This window comes from Coffea arabica, chromosome 2c, assembly GCF_036785885.1.
Source record: "Coffea arabica cultivar ET-39 chromosome 2c, Coffea Arabica ET-39 HiFi, whole genome shotgun sequence".
Lineage (NCBI taxonomy): Eukaryota > Viridiplantae > Streptophyta > Magnoliopsida > Gentianales > Rubiaceae > Coffea > Coffea arabica.
Window position 1 is genome coordinate 75,423,896 of NC_092312.1, and position 23,921 is coordinate 75,447,816.

Here is a 23,921-nt window from a genome sequence, read left to right on the forward strand (position 1 = left end):
ATTTTTTATTTTTTAAACTAGAGCTCAATCTTGACATTTTGAGGTCGTCGACCTTGAGCTCGAATTCGAGATTTATAAAATTAACTGGATGCTCGATTTGATTAGATCAAAGGTCGACTTAACTCGACTCGTTTGCACCCCTAGATCACCCTTTTAATATAAGTTAAAGTAAGAGGATCACCCCTTCGTATGAGTTAAAATAAATTATGTTGAATTATCCCTTTAATATAGATTAAAGTAAGAGGATCATCCCTTAGTATAAGTTAAAGTAAGAGTATATATAAATAGTGACAATAGGCGACAAAAAAAAAATGAAAGAAGAAGCTGTTCGAGAGTCATTGCATTATTCCTGTCGACAAGACTCAAACTTCAAATTTGGCAGCTGCCATTCTATTTAAGAATGACGAAGTGGATCGCAGTTAATCTATCCAACGGGGAGAGAAAGCCCTCTCAATTCTACTGCGACGAGTTACTAAGTGGCTTGCTTCAAAAAATTCAGGTCAATGTGTTGTGCAATCGTTTGATCCGGTGATGGTTTAGTTCCCTCCGAATTATTCCTGAACCTCCTTAGGTCCGCCTCCTCCCTCTTAATATAGAATAAATTAAGTTATACAACTGTTGTCGTTTTCGAAAAAAAAAAAAAAAGAATTACTAATTAATTTTAAAAGATTTGTAGAGTATATACTATATAGAAATATGATGGTTTGGCTAGTGAATACCGAATGGCGCAAGCCAAGAGACGCTTCAAGTATTAATTTTTTTAACACCAAAAAAAATTAGAGAAAGTGTTTATATGCAGAGTATAATATAAATATAACTGTGTGTTCACATAATAAGTTAGGGGGCATAATGTCAGACTAATCTTGATCATATTATAGGCAGAATGGCAGAAAGGAATCAAAGTACTACTTTTAATCCAATCATCATTGTCACCAGTTGCATGTCTAGTCATTATTCATTAAATACTGTCATAGAGACTGAGTAAGCAATTGGACTTTTCTGGAACTTAAGCCAGAGTTACATGTGTCACAGTTTTTTTGAAAAACATGTGGCACAATTAAGTGAACCGCACAATTTGTTGATTACACGGCACTCCAACATCTATTCTACGTACATGTTAAGCGTGAGAAATGGATTTGGTGTTACCATTGGGATTAACATTTATTATCATTTTATTTAATTATTTATCTATTTTTATTTTTAACTATTTAAGTATTTGCTTTGAACATAATTAACCCTATATATTATAATTATCAATATAGAATTATTCTATGAAAAATTTTTAAGAGATTAAAGTTTGGTTCAGTAAAAAAAAAAATTATAATTTTGGGAAACTAATACGACGCTCTAACCACTTTTAAACCCCATGGCCCTCAGGAAATTAAGGGTATGGTTGGGGTTGTGGTAATTTATTGAAAAACATTTCACCAATATAGTATTTAATAAAAACACTTATTAAGTATTTAAGGGCTTTTAAATATATTGTTTGAATATATAGTTTAATAAACACTTATTGTATTGAATAGTTTAAATTTAAAATTTTTTAAATATATTTGTCTTTTATTTAGTTCATAATATAAGATGAAATCATTGAATTTAATGTTTTACTTTTTAAAACATAAAAACTATTTTGATAGTACTAACTTTTGCTAAAAGTACTTTTAATACGAAAAGTTTCACTCCTAATTTTATACGATGATGTTCACAAAACGTCTTAAAAATATTTTTAATATCCAAAAGTGCTTTTTTTTATCAGAACCACCACAACCCAAACGGGGCCTAAGACAATGACACTAGAATTTTTACTCTCTTGACCTCACCACGTCTTGTGTACCCCATCCCTTCCTTCATTTTTCACCTTCACTCTTATTCCCAACACTACACTACACAATCTGATACACAAATTTAAGTATATCCAACGTAAAAAAAGAAAGAAAGAAAGAAAGAAACTCAAATTCAGATTTTCTCTAAGGTGCTTTTCAGTTTCTCATTTTGTTTTCTTGTACAGCATCTTTTTCAAATCAAATTGGAAAATGTTCAACCCTAGAAAACACTTGAAATGCAGTATGTACTATAGGGTACATAGGTTTTCCCTGTTCATCTGGAAATAAACACAGATATAGGATCTCATCTTGCTATATATAGATAGAGTACGAGAGATTTTTTTTTTAATTTTTTTTTCCTTTGAAGGCCTGTTTCCCCGTTTGGAGCCCATAATTTGGGTTTCTTTTCTTAAGAAGTTAAAGTGATCCACTGGAAAGTCAAATTTGGGCTGTCCAAAAGTTTGGTTAGATCGCCCAATTTCAGCCCAGTTCCATCGTCGACAAGGCAATGTGATACGCGCCACAATCGCATTGGTTTAGGACCTTTTTAGGTTGGGCAGTTCAGTCATATTTTGGGTTCACGGAAAATTTCTCCTCTCTCCCTCTTTTTTTCATTTTTATTTTTCCAAGAAACAAGAACTTGTGAGGACAAGGAATCACTGCTCTCGTGATCAGCAATAGTTTAGGGATTGCAATTGGGGCGGGAGAAAAAATTTCTCCCGTTTACAATGTTGTAAAAACCGGACCGTTAATTGAACTGATGAAGTGAAAGGGTCGAGATTCAACCAGTCGGATCAGTTCAACTCCGGTTCAATGAATTTTTTAAAAGATGATTTATATAAATATATATATGCACAAAATAAGACATGTAATGAACTAATTTAATACTTTATATGATGAAAAGTTTACTATTTTTTCATAACTTGGATTTTTAAAATTAAAATTTTTAAATTATAAGTTAAAACAAACAAATTTCATCTCAATTTCACTTATATCTAAATCCAACCCAAAAATATCAAAATATTTTGAAATTATACAAAATTCACGTCTATGAGAATTTAGATATTGTGAACTTAAATTTTAATTTACGTTTTGGGATTTAGAAATTGCAATTTAAAAAAGGAAATTTGGAGTTCGAAGGAAGTCAAGAGAATCGAAAATAGAAATGTAAACTTGATAAAAAACAAAAAATGAGATAAAAGTGAGTGGTTGTGGCATTAAATAATTTGGGTTAAAGAAAAATAATTCTTTTTTAACTTTTTTCAATTTAATGGACAAAAACAAAATTAAAAGATGGAAGAAAACATCAATAAATTAAAAATTAAGAGGTTTGATTAAAAAGGGAGTGACAAAAGAAAAGAGAATAGAGAGAGATTTGAAAATTAAAAAGAAAGAGCCATGAGAGGATGAGATTTTGTAAGAAAAATGGAAAAAAGAAATATGAGTGTTTGTTTTATATAAATAAGTTATAAAAAAAAACTAATGTTATGGTGCATTGGTTAATACATTGGTCTTCTATTACAAAGGTCTTGAGTTCAAATCTTGATAGTTGCATTTTGCAAAACTTAAATAAAAAAAAAGGGAAAGTTGAAAACTGAAAACCGCCAGTTCAATCTGGTTTGATGGTTTTCACAGTTCGACCGATTTTTGACCGATTTTATGACAAGGTCAACAATGACATAGAACTGGACCAGTGCCATGATCGATTCGCGGTTCAACCGGCTCGGCCCGGTCCAATTTTCAAAACATTGCCCGTATAGAAATGAGGCAAGGGCGGGGGATTCCCCCACCTTGTCATCCGTCAAAAAAATAATAAATAAATAAAAATATATATGTATGTATATAATTATATATAATATTTAATTTAATTAGTTACAAACTTATAATAATGATATTATTAGTTATCTGTATTACATAATAAAATTTAGTATATGTAATATAATTGATATTATCAATTATACTAATAATTATATATGTCTACTAATAGAAATTATTAATAGTTATACTAATTAACTAATACATTTATACTAAATTTCTAATTACACTTAATACATTATTTCAAACAATAATGACTTAATAATCATATTTGTGTTAAAAGTAAAAACTTGACTAATTTAGCTATATTTATTTCATGATGTTGGATTGCATTAAAATAACTCGTGTTTGACTATTTTTATGGATCTCAATTGCGAAATTATAATGGACAATAACTTGATAATATGTTGATATTTTAGTATTTAATTATTTGCTAAAATTTAACTATAAAAAAATTATATGATAACTTTTTATTAACTCCGCGAAAAAAAACAGCAAATAAATCAACACTTAAATCCTTGCTATCACTATTTTAATCAAACGACACAACTACTGAGAGGTAGGGATGGCAACGGGGCGGGGTTGGGGCGGGGGAGGGGTCCCCCGCCCCGTTGCCTATTAGTTCCCCCCGTCCCCCGCCTCCCGCTCCCCCCACCCCGCCCCGCCCCGCCCCCGTCCCGCTTCCCCCGCGGGGGCATCCGCGGGATTAATAAAATTTTATTATATAATTTTATTATAATTAAATTTTAATAAATAATTAAGTACTAAAATATCAACACATCACCAAATTATTATTCATTGTAATTTTACAATTGAAACTCATAAAAACAATCAAACAGAAGTTATTTGAATACAATCCAATATGATGAAATAAATATAACTAAAATAGTTAAATTTTCACTTTTAGTACAAATGCAATCACTAATTCATCATTGTGTTTGTGCTTTTTTTGAGAAAAAAGTGTTATTCTATTAAGTGTAATTAAAAATTTAGTATAAATGTATAAGTAAATTTAGCATAACTAATTAATAAATTCTATTTGTAGACATGTATAATTATTCATATAATTGATAATATCAATTATATTACATAAACTAATATACATTATATAATACATCTAACTAATAATATTATTATCATAAGTTTATAACTAATTAACTTACATATAATATATAGTCATTTATATATATATATATATATATTTTTTTTTTGTTTTGCGAGTGACGGGACAGGGGAGTAGGGGTATACTCCCCCGCCCCCCGCCCCGTTTCTAAGCGGGGGGAAAAAATTCCCCCCCGCTCCCGCCCCGTGAGCCCTCAACGGGGGCACCCGCCCCCATTGCCATCCCTACTGAGAGGTGTGAGAGAAGCAGGGGGGCCGGAGGGAAGGGGGGGGGGGCAATGGGAAATAGTGGACAGCAAGCGGGAGAGGGGTTCTCGGCCTCAACCCTGCCCCGTTGTCAGCCCTACAAGAATTAGAAGTATATCTTGAGAAATCATACAGCAGGTACATTAGAGTAAAATTTGCATTAAATTGAAGTAAACTTTTCACTGTGCTTTTCCACAGTCATTAAAGGTAGTTCTAGCTATGTTGTGTCTTGAGAAGTAAAAACGAAACTTTACCAGCAAAATGCAATCTGCACAACCATCTATGGTATATTCTAAATTGCCGAACAAAAGCAACAAAAAAGTCTTCCGCAATTTACACTTTGAACAGAACCGTTGACGCAGATTTGCCAATTTATCCTTCCCCATGCTATCATCCTATATTCAGATGTGGCTTCTTCGGCGAACAAAAGATTGAGCCAGGAGGTTTGGCACTACCGTAGCTGGACTCTGATTCATCATCATCACTGTTGATGTCAGTTGGTGTTACTCTGTTCTGGTAACCTCTGCGATGGAGAAGGAAGACATTGAAGTAGTAGCTTACCAGTGATTCCCTACTTCTGTTTGGAAAAGCTTTAACAATTTCATGCCAGAAACACTTGCCAAGAGACAAAGGGTTTGACTTCACTATATTATGGAACTTCTTCTCTTCTTCCTTCGTCCAAGAAAGTGCAACATCTTCACCCATATTGTCGAATTTCCATCGATAAAATGCAGGCCCCAACTCAAGTTTCACCCTCGTCCTCTTTTCAGAGACGTGGAACCTAACACATTCCAAGGAACCAGGAATTTGGCAACCACATGAATCTAGTCTTCCCTTTCCAATGCGTTCCCTTTCAATTAAGTTTCTATTTTGTTCTACTCTTACAAGTGGCCAATATTGGGTACCTAGCCACTTAGAATCGCTTTCACAAGCCTTCCCAGTCCATTCTGGAACATCTGCTTGAAATTGTGGCCCCAAAGGAATACGCTTTTTCCGATGACGACGACTCCCCACAAAATCAGCTTCTGAATCTGAAGAGGAATCAGACTGTGTGTCATTGAACTCCTCATCACTTTGAGTACCAGAAGAACACGACTCTGAGAAATTCCGGGCCCTTGACTTTTTTGAAGGATCTTTTGCAGAAAGTAGCCTCTGGCTGAATCTCTGTCTCTCAGAACCAATTTGATCATCATACAAGACTGGATGCATCTTTTGTTTCTTCTGCAAACACAAAAATCATCATCTGCTGCTCAACAATTTTAATCGCATATGCACAAAAGACAACAACAGGACATGACTATACAAGGAAGAATTCAATTAAGTTGAAAAATTCATTTCAGCTATAAAATGTACAGAGCTCGATCATATTAGTGGCAAGAAAAGGACAATTGGTCACATCTTGAGATCGTAAAATGGATGTATAAAGAAAACTTTAGGCAAAATTAAAATGGTATGTTTCTGCCATTATCCACAGCAGATTAGTGTCCTTCCTTTTGTGAAGTCTATAACAATGCAAATACATATTCCTTCAAACGAGTACAGATTACTGAACACAGAAGAGTCAAAAAGAGTCCAACTGAACTCAAACTTTTCCTCGTATAAGAAAACAGGCAGGTGAACTGAGTAATCATGAATAATGGTATAAGGAAAACTGAAGGCTGAGGCAGGTGATGTTTACTGCACTTCACTGTTGCTTTTCCCTAGTGTGAATGCCATTGTAATCACTTAGCAAAACAGAAGGCACGAGAAATGCCAAAAATGTTTGAGGTGAAAATATATATGCGGATTAAGAAGTAACTCATTTGACAATTTTGTCCTTCCAGTTCTAGATGAGGATAAATAGTGGAATTAAACTGCAAATCTTCAATTAGATTTTTCACCTAAAACCCACAACACTCTCAAGTAATATCTGATCGTCATACCTGCCTGGCAGCAACCCAATTCATACACAAGTGCAGTAAACATGATTCATGCTTGCTCAGTAGAAACCCACTTCAAAATGCAGCAATCTATATATTATGGTAAGAGAAAGAGAGAAAGATAGAAGCTACTGCAAACAGCATGTGAAAAGATGCAACTCAAGAAAGGAATTAGCCTATAAGTCAAGCTATAACAGAGAAATAGGAATTAACCGTCACAAAATATTCAGGAGTGTACTTTGCTAAGTTAAGTTACACTGCTAGATTCTTGTTGACCTACGTTGTTAATATGATATTCATTTTGGGCATATGCGTGATTGGATTAGGTGGGCTGAGTTGCACCAGAAATAGAAGTCTCATGATTCCCAGGACTCCTTCCAAAAACAGATATTACATGTTTGGTAAGATTCAGTAATTGACAAGAAGCATATTTATTTCACGAGACAAATAAGTGAATTCTGTAATCTAATACAACCTAATTATTAGTGATGAGAATGGCCAACAAACGTAGTGGGAGAGTTGTATTAGGAAAAAAATAACCTGAAACAATTTAGTATATCCACATTCCTAACAACAGTTAGATAAAATTCTTTCCTAGTTAAGTGGAGTTGCATGGATCTTTTGGCAATAAATTACTCCAACAATTACTGTATGGTCCATGTATAAAGCTCCATAAGACGACAGAAGTTAGTGTTGCAGGGGAATTACTCCAAAGCCAGTCTTGATATTTTTACGTTGAAGATGTGTTATAAGATAGGCCATTAAAAGTAAAAAAGAAACAGGCTGATGTCTCTGATTTTTGTTTTGATCAAAGAAAATACCTGCGGCCCTATTTAATGAACAGCTTATTAATCCCAGACTTACATCAACAAAAAAGAGAGCCAAAATGAAGAACCATGTATAATATCTATGCAGCATAAGCTGACTGACAATGAAGAAAAATTCAAAACAAATTTCATTCAGACTTTCACCTTTTGTGTTCATCTTGATACTTATATACACAAAGGATACAAAACTGTCAGTGTATACCTGCAAAATTGAATGTTGATCACTTGACTCGGAGTTCCTTTTTGACATCATTGCCTCTCGAACCAACAGAGCCTGTTTCCAGACCAAGTCATTTGCGTAGTACTTCCACTTGGACTTATCTGGTAAGAACCCAATTGCCGGATCACAGGGATCCCTCGCAACCCTGTTAATCCATTTCAGCATGCTCAAGTGGCTCTCCCGCCTCCTCTTTCTCCTAACAAGATCTTCCTTCCTACTACTCGAATCCAATTGTGTATCACCATCCTCTATCCTTCTTTCTTCCCTAATGCCAACCTCAAAAAGATTATCAACACCATCAGGTTTTTCCTCTACATCAAAACTCACAAAACCACACTCGCCTCCATCATCAGCAGCACTAGTTTTGTCTCCATCCTCAGCATCTCCATTTAATTTGACGAGGCCTCCAACTTCATCAAGTCTAGCAAATTTTCCACCACTTTCAAAATCGAACTCCTTTTTCTTCAACTCCACACTCGTAACTTCTCCATCTTTCTTCTTGTTATCTACAATCCCTGATAAAAACCCCTTCAAATCAGACTCCAAATCCATGAGCAACTCTTTTAAAATATCCAAACCACTCTCGTTCGCTCCTCTTTCTGAACTCTCACCTCTAACTACTCTCTGCAAAGATTTATCTAATGTATCCAAATACTTCACATAAACCAACTTCAAAGCCGAAGCTGAACTTGAATCAACTCCACATTCCAGAGCCACCGAACCCCATTGCCCAGTTTTTGAAACCTTCTCAAGTCCACCTCTATCTCTAACACGTAAGTAAAGTTTAAACAAATCTACAGATTGCCCATTACCCAGCATTGGAGGCAATGGTCTAAAACACAGAATCCCAAAAGATTTTTTGAGAAAAACAGGCAAAAATTCATCGAATGAAGACTTAAGATTACCACTGGAACCTTTCTCTTCTTCTCGTTTTGCAGCAGTTGTACTAGCACTGACAGACCCTTTAGAAACAGGGCTGTTATGATCCAACCAGGAAGGCTGCTTCGCTTCTTCAACTTTCCGGTTAAATTTGAAGCTTTCTAGACCTGACCCATCAACTCTCTTCAACCACCCTGCCATTAATTTGTGAATTCAAGCCCTAAAAACAACTCATTACATTCATCCACAAAGCGAAGCCTATGCCAAAACAAAACAAACAAACCAAAAAAAAAAAAATTGATGACAATAATAGTACTTCACACGGTGTATGATTGTGCAGTGTGTGTGTGAAATGAGTGTGCGCAAGTGTGTGAAGAAATGGGCGGGACAAATCCAAAGAAGGGTTTTGGAGCTTAAGCGAGGGAATCAATCAAGTGGGTTTGTAAGGAGAAATGGGTTTCTTTGGCGGGAAGTTTTTGATACATCAGATTATCTGGGGGAAAAATAAATTTTTTTCGGACCCCAAGAATTCGAGTACCGCTCTCTCTCTCTCTCTAGAAAATGCCCAAGAGAGAGAAAGAGGGAAGAGGGGGAGCCGGGGTCGGGGGGTCAGGGGAAAGGAAATCAAAGCTTGGGTTTTTCTTTTTTTCTTTTTTTTTTAAATTTTCCTTCCTGAGGTTTGAACAGAACCAGGCCCTTCCGTAGAAAACCCAAAAATAATTGCAAATAAAAAAAAAGAATACAGATAATTATTCTGAGGGGTATTAGTTAGGGAAAGGGAAAAAAAAGAGGGGAAAAGAAAAGAGAAACGTACCAGTGTAAATTTGAGAGGATGGGATTTGGGATGTTGATTTCGATTTGTTTTTGTTTTGTTTTCCTGTGGAGAGGGTGTTAAGACCAAATATTTGGAGAAGGGGACCCTAAAGCCTAAAAGAACGACTTTTTTCCGCTCGCTCTCGAGACTTGAGAAACAAGAGGAGAGAATTGAGAGAGTTGTTATTGTCGATTTCTCTCGGACGGGTAAAGACTTGAAGAGTGACTCTAAAGAATGGACTTTTGTTTTCTCTCTTTTGATGCCTAATATTCTAGGAGATTTGTATCGGCAGTCCAAACCTAATTTTAGGGTGTTTCAACCCCAAAAATTAAAAAAATAAAAAAAACCCTAGGTTTTTTTTTTTTTTTTTTTTTGGTATTGTGGGGGTCAAAAGAAAGAAGGGAAAAGCAAAAAGAAAAGGATGGGGATGTTAAATTGAGAGTTGGGATTTTTGGGAGATGGGGAGAGATAGATCTAGAAGATTTGTAATGGAAGGGAGACAAAATATAATAAGGGGTCTACGATTTGTGTTTTCTAAGGATTGTGAAAGAAGACTTCAAAAAAGCATTGTCAAAAGAATGGAGAAAACGCTTATTTATAGGTGAAACTTTTGGATTGGCTTACTATGGTTTGTCAGACTATGGTATTGAGTTGGTGATGGGTTGAGTGGAAAGGATTTTGGACAAACAAATTCTTATGGCTGGTCAATTGGCTTTGTCCTTGATGGATTAATGGGTCTTTTCCCCGAGTTAGTGCAACTATGACAATTTTATGAGTACTACTAAAGACAAATTTTTTAATGAAAGAAACAAGTTTTTTTTAATTTTTTGGTAAGCATAAGTTTTTTTGTTCTTTTTTTTTTTTTTTTTTTAAGATCAAAAGAACATAGTGAGGTATTGGGAAAAGATGAAAAAGAGAGTAAGGTCTTACGGTGAATCTTTCATTAATATTGTGATTTCATATGAACAGCAAGAGAAAAATGTTAATGTCTTGAATCCAAATTAGTAATGGTGTATATAGATTTTCACCAACAAGTACATGCTCCACCTTTTCAAATTGAGGTTATAAGTTGATTAAATTGTCAAACTTTTCAACAGCGTGAAGTTGAAGCCCCTTCGTATATTTCAATCAATTGATTTGATTTGGACCTTTTTTTTTTTTTTTCTCTCCAGAAACGATAAGTGATTTTATTAATAGTGACTGTAAACTATACAACTGATTAAATTATCAAACTTTTCAATAGTGTAAAGTTGAAGCCCGTTTCAGTGAATTGCTTTGGTTTGGACCTTTTTTTCCTCCGGAAAAGATAAGTGATTTTATTAATAATGAGTATAAACTATACAATTGGTGAGCAAAAGCTCAGAAAATATCTATACAAGTGCACCTTGTCACTAAGGATGAAGCCACTCATTATCAAAAGATATGCTTAATGTATGGTTACTAACATAATCAGTTCTATCTAACAAATTTGATTAAGACGGACAGAATAGAACATCTCTTTATGGATGTGTGATTGTGAAAGGAAGAGATAACTAGGATCGAAGCTTTCAGTAGTTATTCCTTAACCCTAAAACTATATCTTGTTTTCCTTTACATAGTTCATTCCTAGTCATTGAGTGTATTTGAATAGGAGATTTTCTGAAAAAAATACTCTAGTACTTTTTCATATAATATATGTGAAATAAAAATGATGATTAAAAATGTGCTTATAATACAAGATAATAAATTTGTGCAAATAATAAACTATCTAAACAATTATCAAAGTAGAAATATACACTACTATCTAAACAAAAATATTGGTGCCTTCTTTTAGCATCTTGTTCCATCTTTACCTGTCCTTTTTCTCCGTCAATTCCCAACCAAATACCATGAGAGACCATTAGCTACTTTTGGTTTATGCTAGCATCTTCAAAATACATTAGCAATTTAGCACCACCACCAGTTGTGCTAACCCCGTTGGCCACTACTTTTACCTCTTTCTTTTTCGCTTCGTTTATGTTGCCTATATTGATATTAGTTTTATTTAAAATACACAGACACATTCAGATATATATATATATATATATATATGTGTGTGCGCGCGCGCGCGCGTATTGTATATGTGCATGTTGTGTGCGTACATTTCTAGGTATTTTGTATGTATACACCTCAATAGAAGTGTGGTGTCTTTTTCTCAAAACATGAAGGACACGTGCAAGTCCTAAACTTTTTTTTATATATATAAACAAAATAGTTTCATTATAAAAAATAAGCATCCAACGAAAATGATTTAAAACATGAAATTTGAAAAATCATCAAATTACCACTATGAAGCTACAAAATAATTTTTGAGCATCAGATGAATTTCTGCAACCTCAAATTGTGTCTTCAACGGCCAGATCAAATGCAAACTTGTTTTAGACCTCCCCTCCCCAAAATTAGATCTAACAATTTGGGATTAAAAATTTTCAACTATGAGAAAGTAGATATAAAAAAATCTTAGATATAACATTAAAAAAATTAATAATAACTCTGAAAAATAAATTTAAGGATCGGAGAAACTCTCATTAGATAAAATTAGCAGAAAAGAAATCCTAACTTAAAAATTCAAGGACAAGGAAAAAAATCTCAACAGCCTATTAGAGACTTCCATACAAACAAATAAGAAAAAAAGGACCATAGAGACAGATCTCCCGTAGAAAAACAAAAAGGAGTTATGCATAGAAGAAATTATGAAAGAAGGCAGAGAATATGATTCTTATAAAGGAAATATTTACTCATATAGCTTTCTGATAATCTTTTACCTATAGACCCACACAAGCTTCGAACTTAATTAATTATTTTAATAGCTGTAAAACTAATTGTTAATAATCTTATTGTCAACCATAAGCTTCAATCTTTTTTAATTAATCTCATAAATTAACTTCATTTTTTCTTTGTCATGAAACTAAATAAAATTTATATTCAAAAGATTTTCTCAAATTTGAATTCATAATTCAGTTATACCTATGATAATTCCCTATTCTATGACTTATAAAACATCATAAACCTTCTATAAATTGATTATTCCCTAATGCAAATTAATTTTCTTAGTATCACTTTTGCTTGTTCAATAACTTTGTCTATTTCTTCAGTTACTTTAATGAATTTATATATTGTGGCATGTCGTGCAAATAATGTGATGTGAGAACATACCCAGAAAAAAGATGGAAATAATTAAGGGACATGGAGAATATGGGAATAAAATTTCAAATTAGAAAAAGAAGGAGAAATAACTTCAAGAAGAAAGGAATAGATGAAAAGAATCCTTCCATGAACAAGTAATTGATGATTATTGTTGGATAAATTATAAAGAAATAATAGAACAAATTTTGATAAGAGTGGATGATGAGTATATACATAGACACACACATACACATATATACAAACATACATACACACACACATATATAAGCAACAATATTGAGACTTTTGTATTAAAAGAATTTCCCTCAAACTAGACAACATAGTATAAAAATTAGCCAGCTAAGTGATATATAAAGGCAAGAAAATATTTAGATAAATTTGGTTTTTATGTCTATTGGTAAGCTAGTTGAAATCACACAATTAGAGTGAGGTAAAATAAAATGTATAGGGTTTTTCAGAGGCCTTATTTGATGCTATTAGAAGGGCAAATGCAGTTCAACTAGAGTGGCCTTTGTGAACATGAGAAGCAAAGCAAGGTGTGCTTGGAAGCTTAGTTTTTTGGCTAGTTTTTAATAGATAAAGTTTTTCTCAAATTTTATGTACAGTAATTCCAAAAAATTATAAAATTTTTAAAATACACACTTGTCTCTCTCTTCTATCACCACATTCCTACCTCAACTTATCACCGTCGCCACCATTGCTATCTCACTATCGTCAGCTAACTTTCTTTTCTTTTTATCTATCTCTATCTACCTTTTCTCTTTCTTCCCTTTCTCCTTCCTCTCTCATCCTTTCTTCTCCTCCTTCATCCTTCTTCCCCCTTCTTTCAATACTCTCTCTCCTCATCCTTCTCCTTCTCTTCTCCTCATCCCTTATGACCTCCGCCCTTTACTATCCAAATTTGGTCTAGATCACTGATTACAGATCGATATATGGACCAAATCCACTCGACTCTAGACCAATTTTGGATCAAGCAAGGGATGGCGCCGAGGATCTGAGAAGATGAGGAGAGAAAAATGGAGAGGTCGAAGGGAAGAAAGAAAGGGGGTGGACGGGAGAAAGGGAAAGAAAGAGGAGGAGAAGTAGGAGGGAAAGAGAAAGAAAGAGGAAAACGGAGAAAAGAAGAAAAAAGAATGGGAAGCAGCGGAAAGGGAATGAAAGAGTTGATAGAAAGAGTTTTTAGAATGTTTCATTTTTATTAGATCGATAGAAAAGAAAAACCCGGTTCGAATTCTTAAAATGGAAGAAAATAAAGTTGGAATGAATGAATAAATAAATAAGGTCTCGTAGCTTCAATTAATTATAGGAAAAGATAAAGCAACGAGCTTCTATTTTGAATTTAAATATTAAAAATATATTAGTACCCGGTAGGAGAGGTGTTGGCCAATAGCGTCGACTATGATTGGAGTAGGGATGATAGAAAAGAGGAAGAAGATGAGTGGAAAGAAAAGGGAAAAAAAATTGAAACGAAAAAGAAAAGAATTAAAAAGGTTTTTCAATTTCTCCAAAAAAAAATTTAGAGTAAACTACACAACGCGAATAAAGAGTTTTATTACCAATCTCTTAAGTAAGCTTCATTTGTTTTTCTTTCTTATAAAACTAAATAATGTATATCTTCGGAAGATTTTCTCAATTTTGAATTCATAGTTCAGATATCCTTATGATGATTCCCTTTTTAGTAACTTACAACTGATCATAAACTTTCAATGAATTGATTATCCCTTAATGTAAATTAATTATCTTAGTGTCGCTTTCTCTTCTTTGATAACTTGTCCATTTCTTCATTTATTTCAATGAATTTATATATCGCGGAGGTGTTGTGCAAATAACGTGATATGAATACCGAGAAAGTTATAGGATAGGGTGGAAATATGAAGAATATGAGGATAAAATTTCATATTGGAGAAAGGAAGAAAAACAATTGCAAGGAGAAAGAAATAAATGATGAGAATCCTTCCATCAACAAGTAATTCAAAATTATTGTTAGATAAATTATAAAGAAGCAATAAAACAAGTTCATAATAAGTGTGTATATACATATACATACATACATATATATATATGCGCGTGTAAAAATATTGAGAGCCTTGTATTTAAAAAATTTTCCTCAAACTATACAACATAGTATAAAATTAGCTAGCAACGCAATACATAAAAGGCAAGAAAATATTTGAATAGATTTGGTTTGTAGGTCTACTTATAGACAATAAAATAACAGTTGAAACCATGTACTAGAGTGATGTAAGCTGGCGTTAAAAAAGGGATGATAGGCAAGGTTTATAAGTCTATTTGTTAGGGGTGTAAACAAGTCAATTCGATTCGAGTTTCAATTTATGAAATTGGAATTCGAGCTTGAGCTTGACGAGTTTAAATGTCGAGCTAAGTTCGAGCTTAAAAAATAAAAAATACTTATTTTATTTTTAAAAAATAAATAAAATAATATTTTTTAATAAATAATAAAATGTTAGAAATATATGTAATTTTACTATAAAAAAAAAATAAATATGTAATCGATCTTAAGCCGATTCGCGAACTAACGAATTTAGTATTTTCGAGCCATCAAAAGGAAATTTGGAATAGATGCAAAAAGACCTTTATACTGTTATTTTGACAATGATTCGGCAGATAATGGTGGATTCTAGAGGCAACAGAGATAGTGGAAACTTTTGCACTTTAGCTCATCCATTTCCTCGTCTTTTTTTCTTGCACTTTTTTCTAGTTTTTCTTTTCTTGGTTTTTTCTTTTGAATTTGGATGGAATTTAAGATGTTAAACTTGAGATTTGGAGGACTTTTGGAGGTTGGTTTTAAGAGAAATGTTGAAAAAATGAAGATGTGGCCATGGATTTTTATGACTGCATTTTAAGAGAAGATGCAAAATGGAAGTTGAGGTCTCTAGTTCAGATGATTAGGTGATTAAGGCTTTGATGATGAAGTTGGTAATGATTCTAAATGATAAAGAAAATAGATGAGAACTAAATTTGTGGAAAAAAATCAGTAGACCAAAAGGCCCTTTGCTTATTGTCCAGCGTGCAAGGTGTTGTTTATGTTAAACATAACCATTCAATTTGACGAAAAGACTCTAATATACATTTTAATTCGTTGGATGGGTAAAATTGCTCAATAATAATTGGGTTAACAACATAAAAGCCCCATGTGGTATAGCTATTATACAGTAAAGCTCCCTGTGGTTTCATATCATACGCGTCGGTACTCTATGGTTTGAATTATTCTGAAAAATCGACGGAAATCGTTATAACAACGGAGCTGAGTGAAAAGACGAAAATACCTTAATGATATAAGCGAAAATTGCAGAAGTAATTTCGGGCAAGGGCACGGGCCAGGCGGTCAGCAGTGTCTCGACCTGAGACTCCACCATTATGGACCCAACAAAACGAGGTTATCAAGATTGAGCTCTTTGGTCCAAGAAGCGTAGCGATGAGGGAGGAGGCGATTTTTCGAAGGAACTTCTCGGCAATGGCAGCAGCTGCTGTGGCTGTGGCGGAGGAGGATAAGGACGAGGAAGAGTCTGATACGTCGAGTGCTGCCGCGGTTAGACTGGGGTCGGGTGGGATGAGGAGGAAAAAGAGAAGGAGGGCCGCGGGGAAGGTGGTGGCAAAAGGGTATAGGAAGTTAGCGGAGACGATGGGGGGATTTGCGGACATATATGAGAGAGTAAAGGAGGCAAAACAGAGGCAAATGGTTGAGTTGGAGAAGCAGAGAATGCAGTTTGCCAACGATTTGGAGATTCAAAAGATGAAGCTTTTTATGGAATCCCAAGTCCAGCTCGAAAAGCTTAAGTGATCTAAGCGCAATTCACCATCTGGTGGTAAGTTTATCTGTGCATTTGCATATTGTCTCGAGTAATGCTGGCAATGTTACATGACTAGTTTCAGCCTAGAGTTTCTTGGGTTTCTTGACGAGCCTCTCCTCCACCTCTTCTCTCCAGTTGTAAGTGGGCTTGCTCTCTCTCTTCTCGTTCCTCAGTTGCCTTCTCTCCCTGGCCGTTAGCTGCTTTTCATTCACGGACTCTATAGTCGTCGAGATCGTGAAAGAAATAATGGGACTTCGGAGCTTATTGAAGGCTTTGAAGTAATGGGTGGAGGAGAAAAGAAAGAGAGGGCGAGGACTCCATGTAAGAAGCCTTCGCTGCAGCTCTATCATTCCTATTAGTATCTTGTTATTCAATCTGATTTTGATCTGGTTTTATCTTGGCACAGATGGCTTGTGTTTCTGCTATTTTGGTGTTTGTTTGGTTTTGGGTCAACTAGCAATTTGGTAGATGAAGGGTAAAATACGCATATCAGGTGAAAGTTTGTGATAGAAATATATCTTTCGCAAGAAACACACGCCTTTCCAGTGCGTTTAATACAAACGCCGTACATTTGACGATATCCATCGACTTTTCAGAATAATTCAAACTATGGGGTACCGACATGTATGATATGAAATCACAGGGGGCTTTTCTGTATGATGGCTATATCACAGGGAGCTTTTATATTGTTAAACCATAATAATTGGAAGGTTAAAAATTAAAGGGTAAAAAACAAGAAAATAAACCTAATACACAGAAAAGCCCCCCATGGTTTCAAAATATACAACACGACCCCTCATGCTTTGAACTAAATTGTAAAGGTGATGGAATCCGTTAAACTTAACGGAAATGGTCAAAATGACCAAAATACTCTGATATAATTAAACAAAAAACAGATCAAAAAAATCATTTATTTTATTTTCTAAGTTGAGAGAATTGAGAATTAAGGGGTAGAATAGGTATATTTGATAAAAATTAGGTATAAAATTTTTTTTTTAAGTTCCAATAAGTCATTTCCGTTAAGTTTAACGGATTCCGTCACCTTTACAATTTAGTTCAAAACATGAGATGTTGTGTTGTATATTTTGAAACCATAAGGGACTTTTCTGTGTATTAGGCTTACTACAGGGGTTTTTTTGTTTTTAACCCAAAATTAAATTTTGTTATAATTTGAGAACCACTAGGCATTTTGCCCTTAATTTTTTTTTCAACCACTTGTGGCTTGTTTGGCAAATGAAAAATTTGTCACATTTGAGAAAAACAATTTCTTTGAATTTTTAAAAAAAGTACCCAACAAATATACATGTAAAAAAAAAAACCCCCACTACCCTTCACCCCCATTCTTCACCACATTTATCCCTCAGGACCGCTTATAATCTCTTCTGTTATTATTCTCTCCTAGCCACTCTATCATGCATCTCTCTTCCCATTTTCTTCTCATCCTATCACCATTTTCTTCCGCATTCCAAATTGGGCGGTGACAGGTCTAGACTAGATCAGCCACCACCTCCCCCTTCTTTCATTTTTCCTTTCTCTTCTCCCTTTTCACTATCCCTTCTCTCCCACTCTCGATATGGACTAGAAAACGGATGAGCAGTAGCAGGGAAAAAAGGAAGGGATGGAGGAGAATGTAGTGATAGGATAGAAAAAAGAGTAAGAAAGGAGATAATAGGTGACAAATGAGGAGGTGGTGTGTGCTAACGTGGTGATGATCGATGGCAAGGATAGATAGTGCATGGAGGGTAAAGGAGTTTTATAACCATCTTCCAGACACTCTAAAAGAAAAAAAATTATTAAAATTCTACGCTAAATTACAGTAAAATTTTAGACAAATATTAAAAAAAAATCCGTTTGTCAAGCAAAGCCTACATTGCTAGGTGTCAAAAAGAAGAAAAGTATGGGATCAATACAACTAATTTACAACTCAACAATTTCATCTTTGGAATAGGTTTATGTTTGAAAGGTCATTTCCCCGTGTAGGTAATTCAACCACTTGAAGAATTTTGATGTGCGGTGTGGAAGAAATGAGGGGACCAAGAGTTAAAACTTATGAAGAATGAGGAATGAAATTGCAATTTTTGCAGTTTGCATTTTCTATCTACACTTGAGAATCGGAATTGGGACGTAAACTTTACATATTGCAGTACAGGCTGTATGTATCAAGGATCACGTAGCAATACGTTGAATCCCAGCTCTACTCAAGCAAAGACGAAAAGGATTTGTCACCTAGATTCACATTCTTCAACTATCCCGCCCCACTTTCGCATCCGTTCTGATGCATGTGCTACCTGAGTTTCAATTTTCAAGTAAAAAAAAAAGTTAGAAATGAGAATTGTTAATGTTATGTTGAATATATTTGTTCAGATTACAGCATCATTAGAAGGCTGGAAAATCGTAATTACCTCTTCATTCCAATCAGTTTTCCACACAACAAAGCAAAGGACTAAAGTTTGTAAAAAAGTTCCAAATATCATTCCCATCCATATTCCCTGAAATAAACAATCTGTAATTGAATTTTGTGGAGTTTAAATGATAAAGAACAAGGATAGCAAAATTTCATCAAACTAGTAATACGTCACGTGATTTGTACGTGGATATATTTGTACAACATATATTTTCTCAAGCTATTTTATTTGCAAAATTTTATTGATGACATGATATTAACTAAAAATCTGTGACATACGACAATAAGCAATTGCAAGTCGTACATGATATTTGTTGCATTAAAGAAAAAACTAAATGTTTATTATGCATTCCATCATTACAAAAGCTTTAAAGATAGAAGTTATTATATCTAAGTTGAGTATCTACAATTTTCTTAAATAGAATAAGTTGGAAGTCATGGCTTCTAAAATTAATGTAAGAATTCAAGAATCTCTCAAGTCTAAACTTATATATTTCTATTAAAAAAAACTTTGATGAGGCTAAAATAATACCTTACGATTCTCCAAGACTACTCTCTAGTAAGTTGAAGTTTCGAACCCAAACCTCCATTTGATTCACCAGCAAAATTAATTTCCAATTCCAATCCAACAATAGCTAACGTCTTCATAATTAAGCCTTCTTTTTCATGCACCTTGGAATATATATATATATTTATAGCTTTATTCTTCAATAAATCTTGATTTAGGCCATTTCATAGGACATGAGTGATTCAATCAGTTATTAATACCTACCTATTTATTGCTCTCTTTTCTCATTTCAGGAATGATTGCTTGAGGAGTTTTAGAATATGATGCAGTTAAAAATAAATATAGAATATGATGTAGTACGGTAAACTTAATCTTCTGTCTTTTCATCAGCTGTGGATGACTTTTTCTCTTCTCATTGTTCGCTATTTTTTTCTAGACCAATATGTATGACATGAAGCAAAATAGAGATAAAGAAAACTAAAACCATAACAATGCTTACACTGAAATAGACCTAGACACGTGGTATTTCTACAATGGTAATAGATGGATAGATAAATAAGAATTATTCTTTAATTGGAGGATTTATTTCTATTCTTAGCAATAATAACAATTCCACACAAAAATGAAATTTACAATGCATCTCCTTCAATTTTTTGTTTTTTTTTTGTTTTGGGTTGCATTTTCTTTCGACAACTGTCTTATACAGTTATGTTTTTGCATCATAGTTTTGATAACTCCTATAAACATGGAATAATACTAATGAGCAAAAGAGAGTACAAAATCCTTAACTTGTTGATGAAGTACTTCTTGCATTTAAAGCATAATATATCCTTACCTGAACTCCTAATTTTGCGTTGTAACCTAGAAGATATCCAAGAGGAAGACCAATAACATAATAACAAGACATATTAATATAAGCCACCAGTCCTTGCCATCCTCCACCAACAGCCACACCTGCAGACCAATAACTCTTATTTTCCTGTTTTGGGCTTTTTAACATATTAAAAAAAGGATTAATCTTTCATAAACTGACAGTGTACTATCAACGTTGAATGAATAACAAATGTGCAAATTTTGAATTTTTAATTCAACTTTTGTGCATATGTCATAGATCCAACGGTGATAGTGTACATACTGTCAGTGTATATAAAATTTACTCTTAAAAAAATAGTGGAAAGATAATACTATTAGTGTTATTTATGCCATTCTTGGCACCTGATATTACTGGCTGGACACTATTAAGCACAAGGGTTGCACCGAGAAGGTACGCCAAATCTGCAACAGCTTTCTGCATTTTCTCACTGCTGGTGAATAGAACAGCAAAATGGTTCTTGGCTGCCATTATAGCCACCATGCAGAGGATCCCAATAAGTAGAGATTGAGCTACAGTTACACAGACTGAATATTTAGCTCCTCTTGGATGTCCAGATCCTAGCTCGTTCGAAACACGAACACTGCAAATTTGTGAAGACATAGATGTGTTTTATATATGAATGCTAAGGTGTAATGATTCCTAAGACAATGCCAAGAACTTTTTACTGTGTTGGTAATCAATTGCAATTGTACCATTTAAGCCCAAAGCTTACCTTTTACCTGTTACAACTTTTTTTTAATAGTAATTACTAGCTTGACAATCTCACAAGGCAAAAGAATCAACCTAAAGTTGGTTAAGACGTAAGAGAGGAAAAAGAGAATTGAGTTATTAGCTGTTTTTTTAAAAAAAATTAAATTACCTAATTGCTGCATTAATTCCAATGAATAGCATTCCTTCCCAACCATTCACGTTCATGCTAAATAAACACAGAATGACTAGTCAGGAGCATTCGTATAAGAGTAAAATTAAAAATGTAGAGAAAAAGCTGCGACAATTTGATCAAGTACCAAATAGATAGGGAGCCAACTGCTAGAATAGGGTCTCCAAGGTGTCCCGTGAGAACAATAATACTCATAAAATACCAAATTTCTAGGCAAAGCATCACTGCTGAGGCTACAGAAAGCTTTACGAAAGACCAAATCTCCTTGAAAGCTAACCAAGAAAGTCCCTTCCATGCATCTTGGCACCAACCTACAATATATACAACCTGAGCCAAAGAAATTATCCAGCCAGAAACGTCATAAGCTACAGCTGCACCAGCCGTGCCCCATTTGAATACACTAATGAAGAGATAAAGAGCCCCAATGTGTATGATGAGGGCGACACAGCCAATCCACGCTAGAATCCCAACCTTACTCTGTGCTTGTAAGAACTTCTGGGTGGAAAAATTGATGGCTAGGGAAAACATCTGAGGAATAATTTGCATGGAAAATGTTCCAGCCATATCTGCAATATCATCTCTTTGGCCTAGGAGCTTTAAGATAGGTGTTGAATAAATGTAAAGTGGCATCAAGCTGAAACAGGCACCTATTAGGATTATCCAAGACCTTTGCATGTATATCCCAAGCATTTCTACTTGGCCAGCCCCAAATGCCTGCCCGCATAGTGTTTCCAGTGCACTGCTCATCCCAAACTGTAGATTCATTTAAAGATGAAAACCTGAGTAACTTGGCTTTTGTCTGCCATAAAACGTCACTTTTCTCTCTCTTTCTCTCTTTCCGTTTTATCTTGAGAAGAGACGGGACTTTGGTTGACTTTCATCAACATCAGTTCCCACCACCCCACTTAATGCATACCATATATAGGTTCATACTGTGTTTTTACCTGTTGTAAAGACCATTCTATCTGAAATATCGAATTAGTACAATCTTCGATAAATCCTATGGAGGTCTAAGTGGGAAGAAGAGAGGGAATCCTCTATAATGCTGGGATTTTTTTCCCTTCCTATTCTGGGCTTGATCTTCTTTGCTTGAAATAGCTAATTCTAAATTCTCGAAGCTGAATGTTATTATTTGGGCGTTCTGTTTTTAGTTTATCTCTACTTCTGACATACAAAAGTTGATCCGCAGAAAAATCTGTCAAAGTGCACGTATTAGGCTTTAATTTTCAAATCTTTTAAGAAAAAATCTCCTTCCATTTGTTGAATGGCTTCTTCAAGAATCAATCAAGTAATGGCAAAAAGATTGAAGAATACACAAATTCCCCATATCCTCCAAAATATCGACAAAAACTCTCTTTTATCTTAGTAAATACGTCAAAAATATATCAGAAAAAGAAAATTTACATCGAGTGCTAAAAATATATGTAATTGAGAAGTCAAGGATTCAGAGGAACCTAACCAAGAAACCGAATGAGAGGTTGGCAATAACTGACAGAGAGATTGCGATTGCAGAGAGCTCCACATCCCCAATATGCCCAACAAAAATATTAGTGAATGAATTTATTCCATAGTTACAGAGAATGTTGAAAACAATTGGACCAGCTATAGACCAAAGTTTCAAAGATTCAACATAACATATATTCATTGCATCCTCAAATCGACGAACTGGAGGATAATCTCCTCCTGTCTCACCATTAACTAACACGGCGGAGGGGGCCTCATGGAGAACAACCTCTTGGGAGGAGGGACCCTTAGGGAGTATTGGTGACTCGATATCCAATACGTGCATGGACTTGGGTGATGATTCTTCAGAGGGTAAGCCATTGCTGCCCTCTTCTTTAGCATTCTGTTTATGTTCCTCAATCTTTGCACTTTCTAAAAGACCTACAGGTTTTCGTGGAAGAATACGAATATAACGTTGAAAACATGAAGAATTTTGTTGTTCTTTCCTGTTCTTTCACCGGACAAAGCTTTGTTATGCATTTCTTGGAAGTCTCTGTCATACTCCTCAGCTATTAAGTAGGCCATTTTGACAAGTGGCATTTTTGTTTACAAGAATTTTGCAAATTTCACGGTTCTAAATCGAGACTCACTTGCATAATTGGATAAAATAAAAATAGGGGATAATTTCAGAAACCTCCCCCGAGGTTTTCGACAATTTCACTCGACTCCCTTGAGGTTTACATAATTACAGAGATCTTCCTTATTGTGATAAAAAGACAATAATGCTCTTTATTAATTGTCAACTCATTGAAAAATTCTATCAAATATTAAAACCCTCTCATCAATTATTAACCAATAATTCAAACCACAGTTTTTTCTATTTAACTATCTTTTCTTTTTCTCATATATCTGTTTTTCTTTCAAACTCATTTATCTATTATTATCAACCAAATGTGTACTGTCGCTACTTATAAAATCACCATACACTCTAAACCACCAATACTTATATATCGTACTATCTATTCCCAATTCTTGATTTTCCATTATTAGTAAATGGTTTCCTTGCGCCCATTTTTGTTTCCAATTTTTGATAGGTATTAGCAAATTGAAATTATCAAATGGCAAATTGAGTGCTAATTTCATTATCAAATTAGATGGATATGAAGATAG

The 23,921-nt window shown here is 34.3% G+C and overlaps 2 protein-coding genes across 4 annotated transcripts; both read right to left on the reverse strand.

Moving 5' to 3' along the window:
* Nucleotides 1-5,149: 5,149 nt before the first annotated feature.
* LOC113728089 (AT-rich interactive domain-containing protein 1-like) lies at nucleotides 5,150-10,211 on the reverse strand. Of its 3 annotated transcripts, none has more exons than XM_027252580.2 (3): nucleotides 9,666-10,211; nucleotides 7,955-9,071; nucleotides 5,150-6,227 (listed from the first exon to the last, which is right to left on the reverse strand). In XM_027252580.2, the coding sequence occupies exons 2-3, from the start codon at nucleotides 9,050-9,052 to the stop codon at nucleotides 5,397-5,399; spliced, it is 1,929 nt and encodes a 642-aa protein (XP_027108381.2). In that variant the 5' UTR covers nucleotides 9,053-9,071; nucleotides 9,666-10,211; the 3' UTR covers nucleotides 5,150-5,396. The 3 variants fall into 3 exon arrangements, with proteins under 3 accessions (XP_027108381.2, XP_027108382.2, XP_027108380.2); XM_027252581.2 differs by having other exon boundaries at nucleotides 7,955-9,045; nucleotides 9,666-10,210; XM_027252579.2 differs by lacking the exon at nucleotides 9,666-10,211 and having other exon boundaries at nucleotides 7,955-9,596.
* Nucleotides 10,212-18,705: 8,494 nt separating this feature from the next.
* Nucleotides 18,706-23,198, reverse strand: LOC140036053 (protein DETOXIFICATION 34-like). Its single transcript, XM_072077324.1, has 7 exons — nucleotides 22,768-23,198; nucleotides 21,436-22,061; nucleotides 21,288-21,344; nucleotides 20,770-21,008; nucleotides 20,390-20,508; nucleotides 19,045-19,131; nucleotides 18,706-18,930 (listed from the first exon to the last, which is right to left on the reverse strand). The coding sequence occupies exons 1-7, from the start codon at nucleotides 23,095-23,097 to the stop codon at nucleotides 18,865-18,867; spliced, it is 1,524 nt and encodes a 507-aa protein (XP_071933425.1). The 5' UTR covers nucleotides 23,098-23,198; the 3' UTR covers nucleotides 18,706-18,864.
* Between the last annotated feature and the right edge of the window lie 723 nt (nucleotides 23,199-23,921).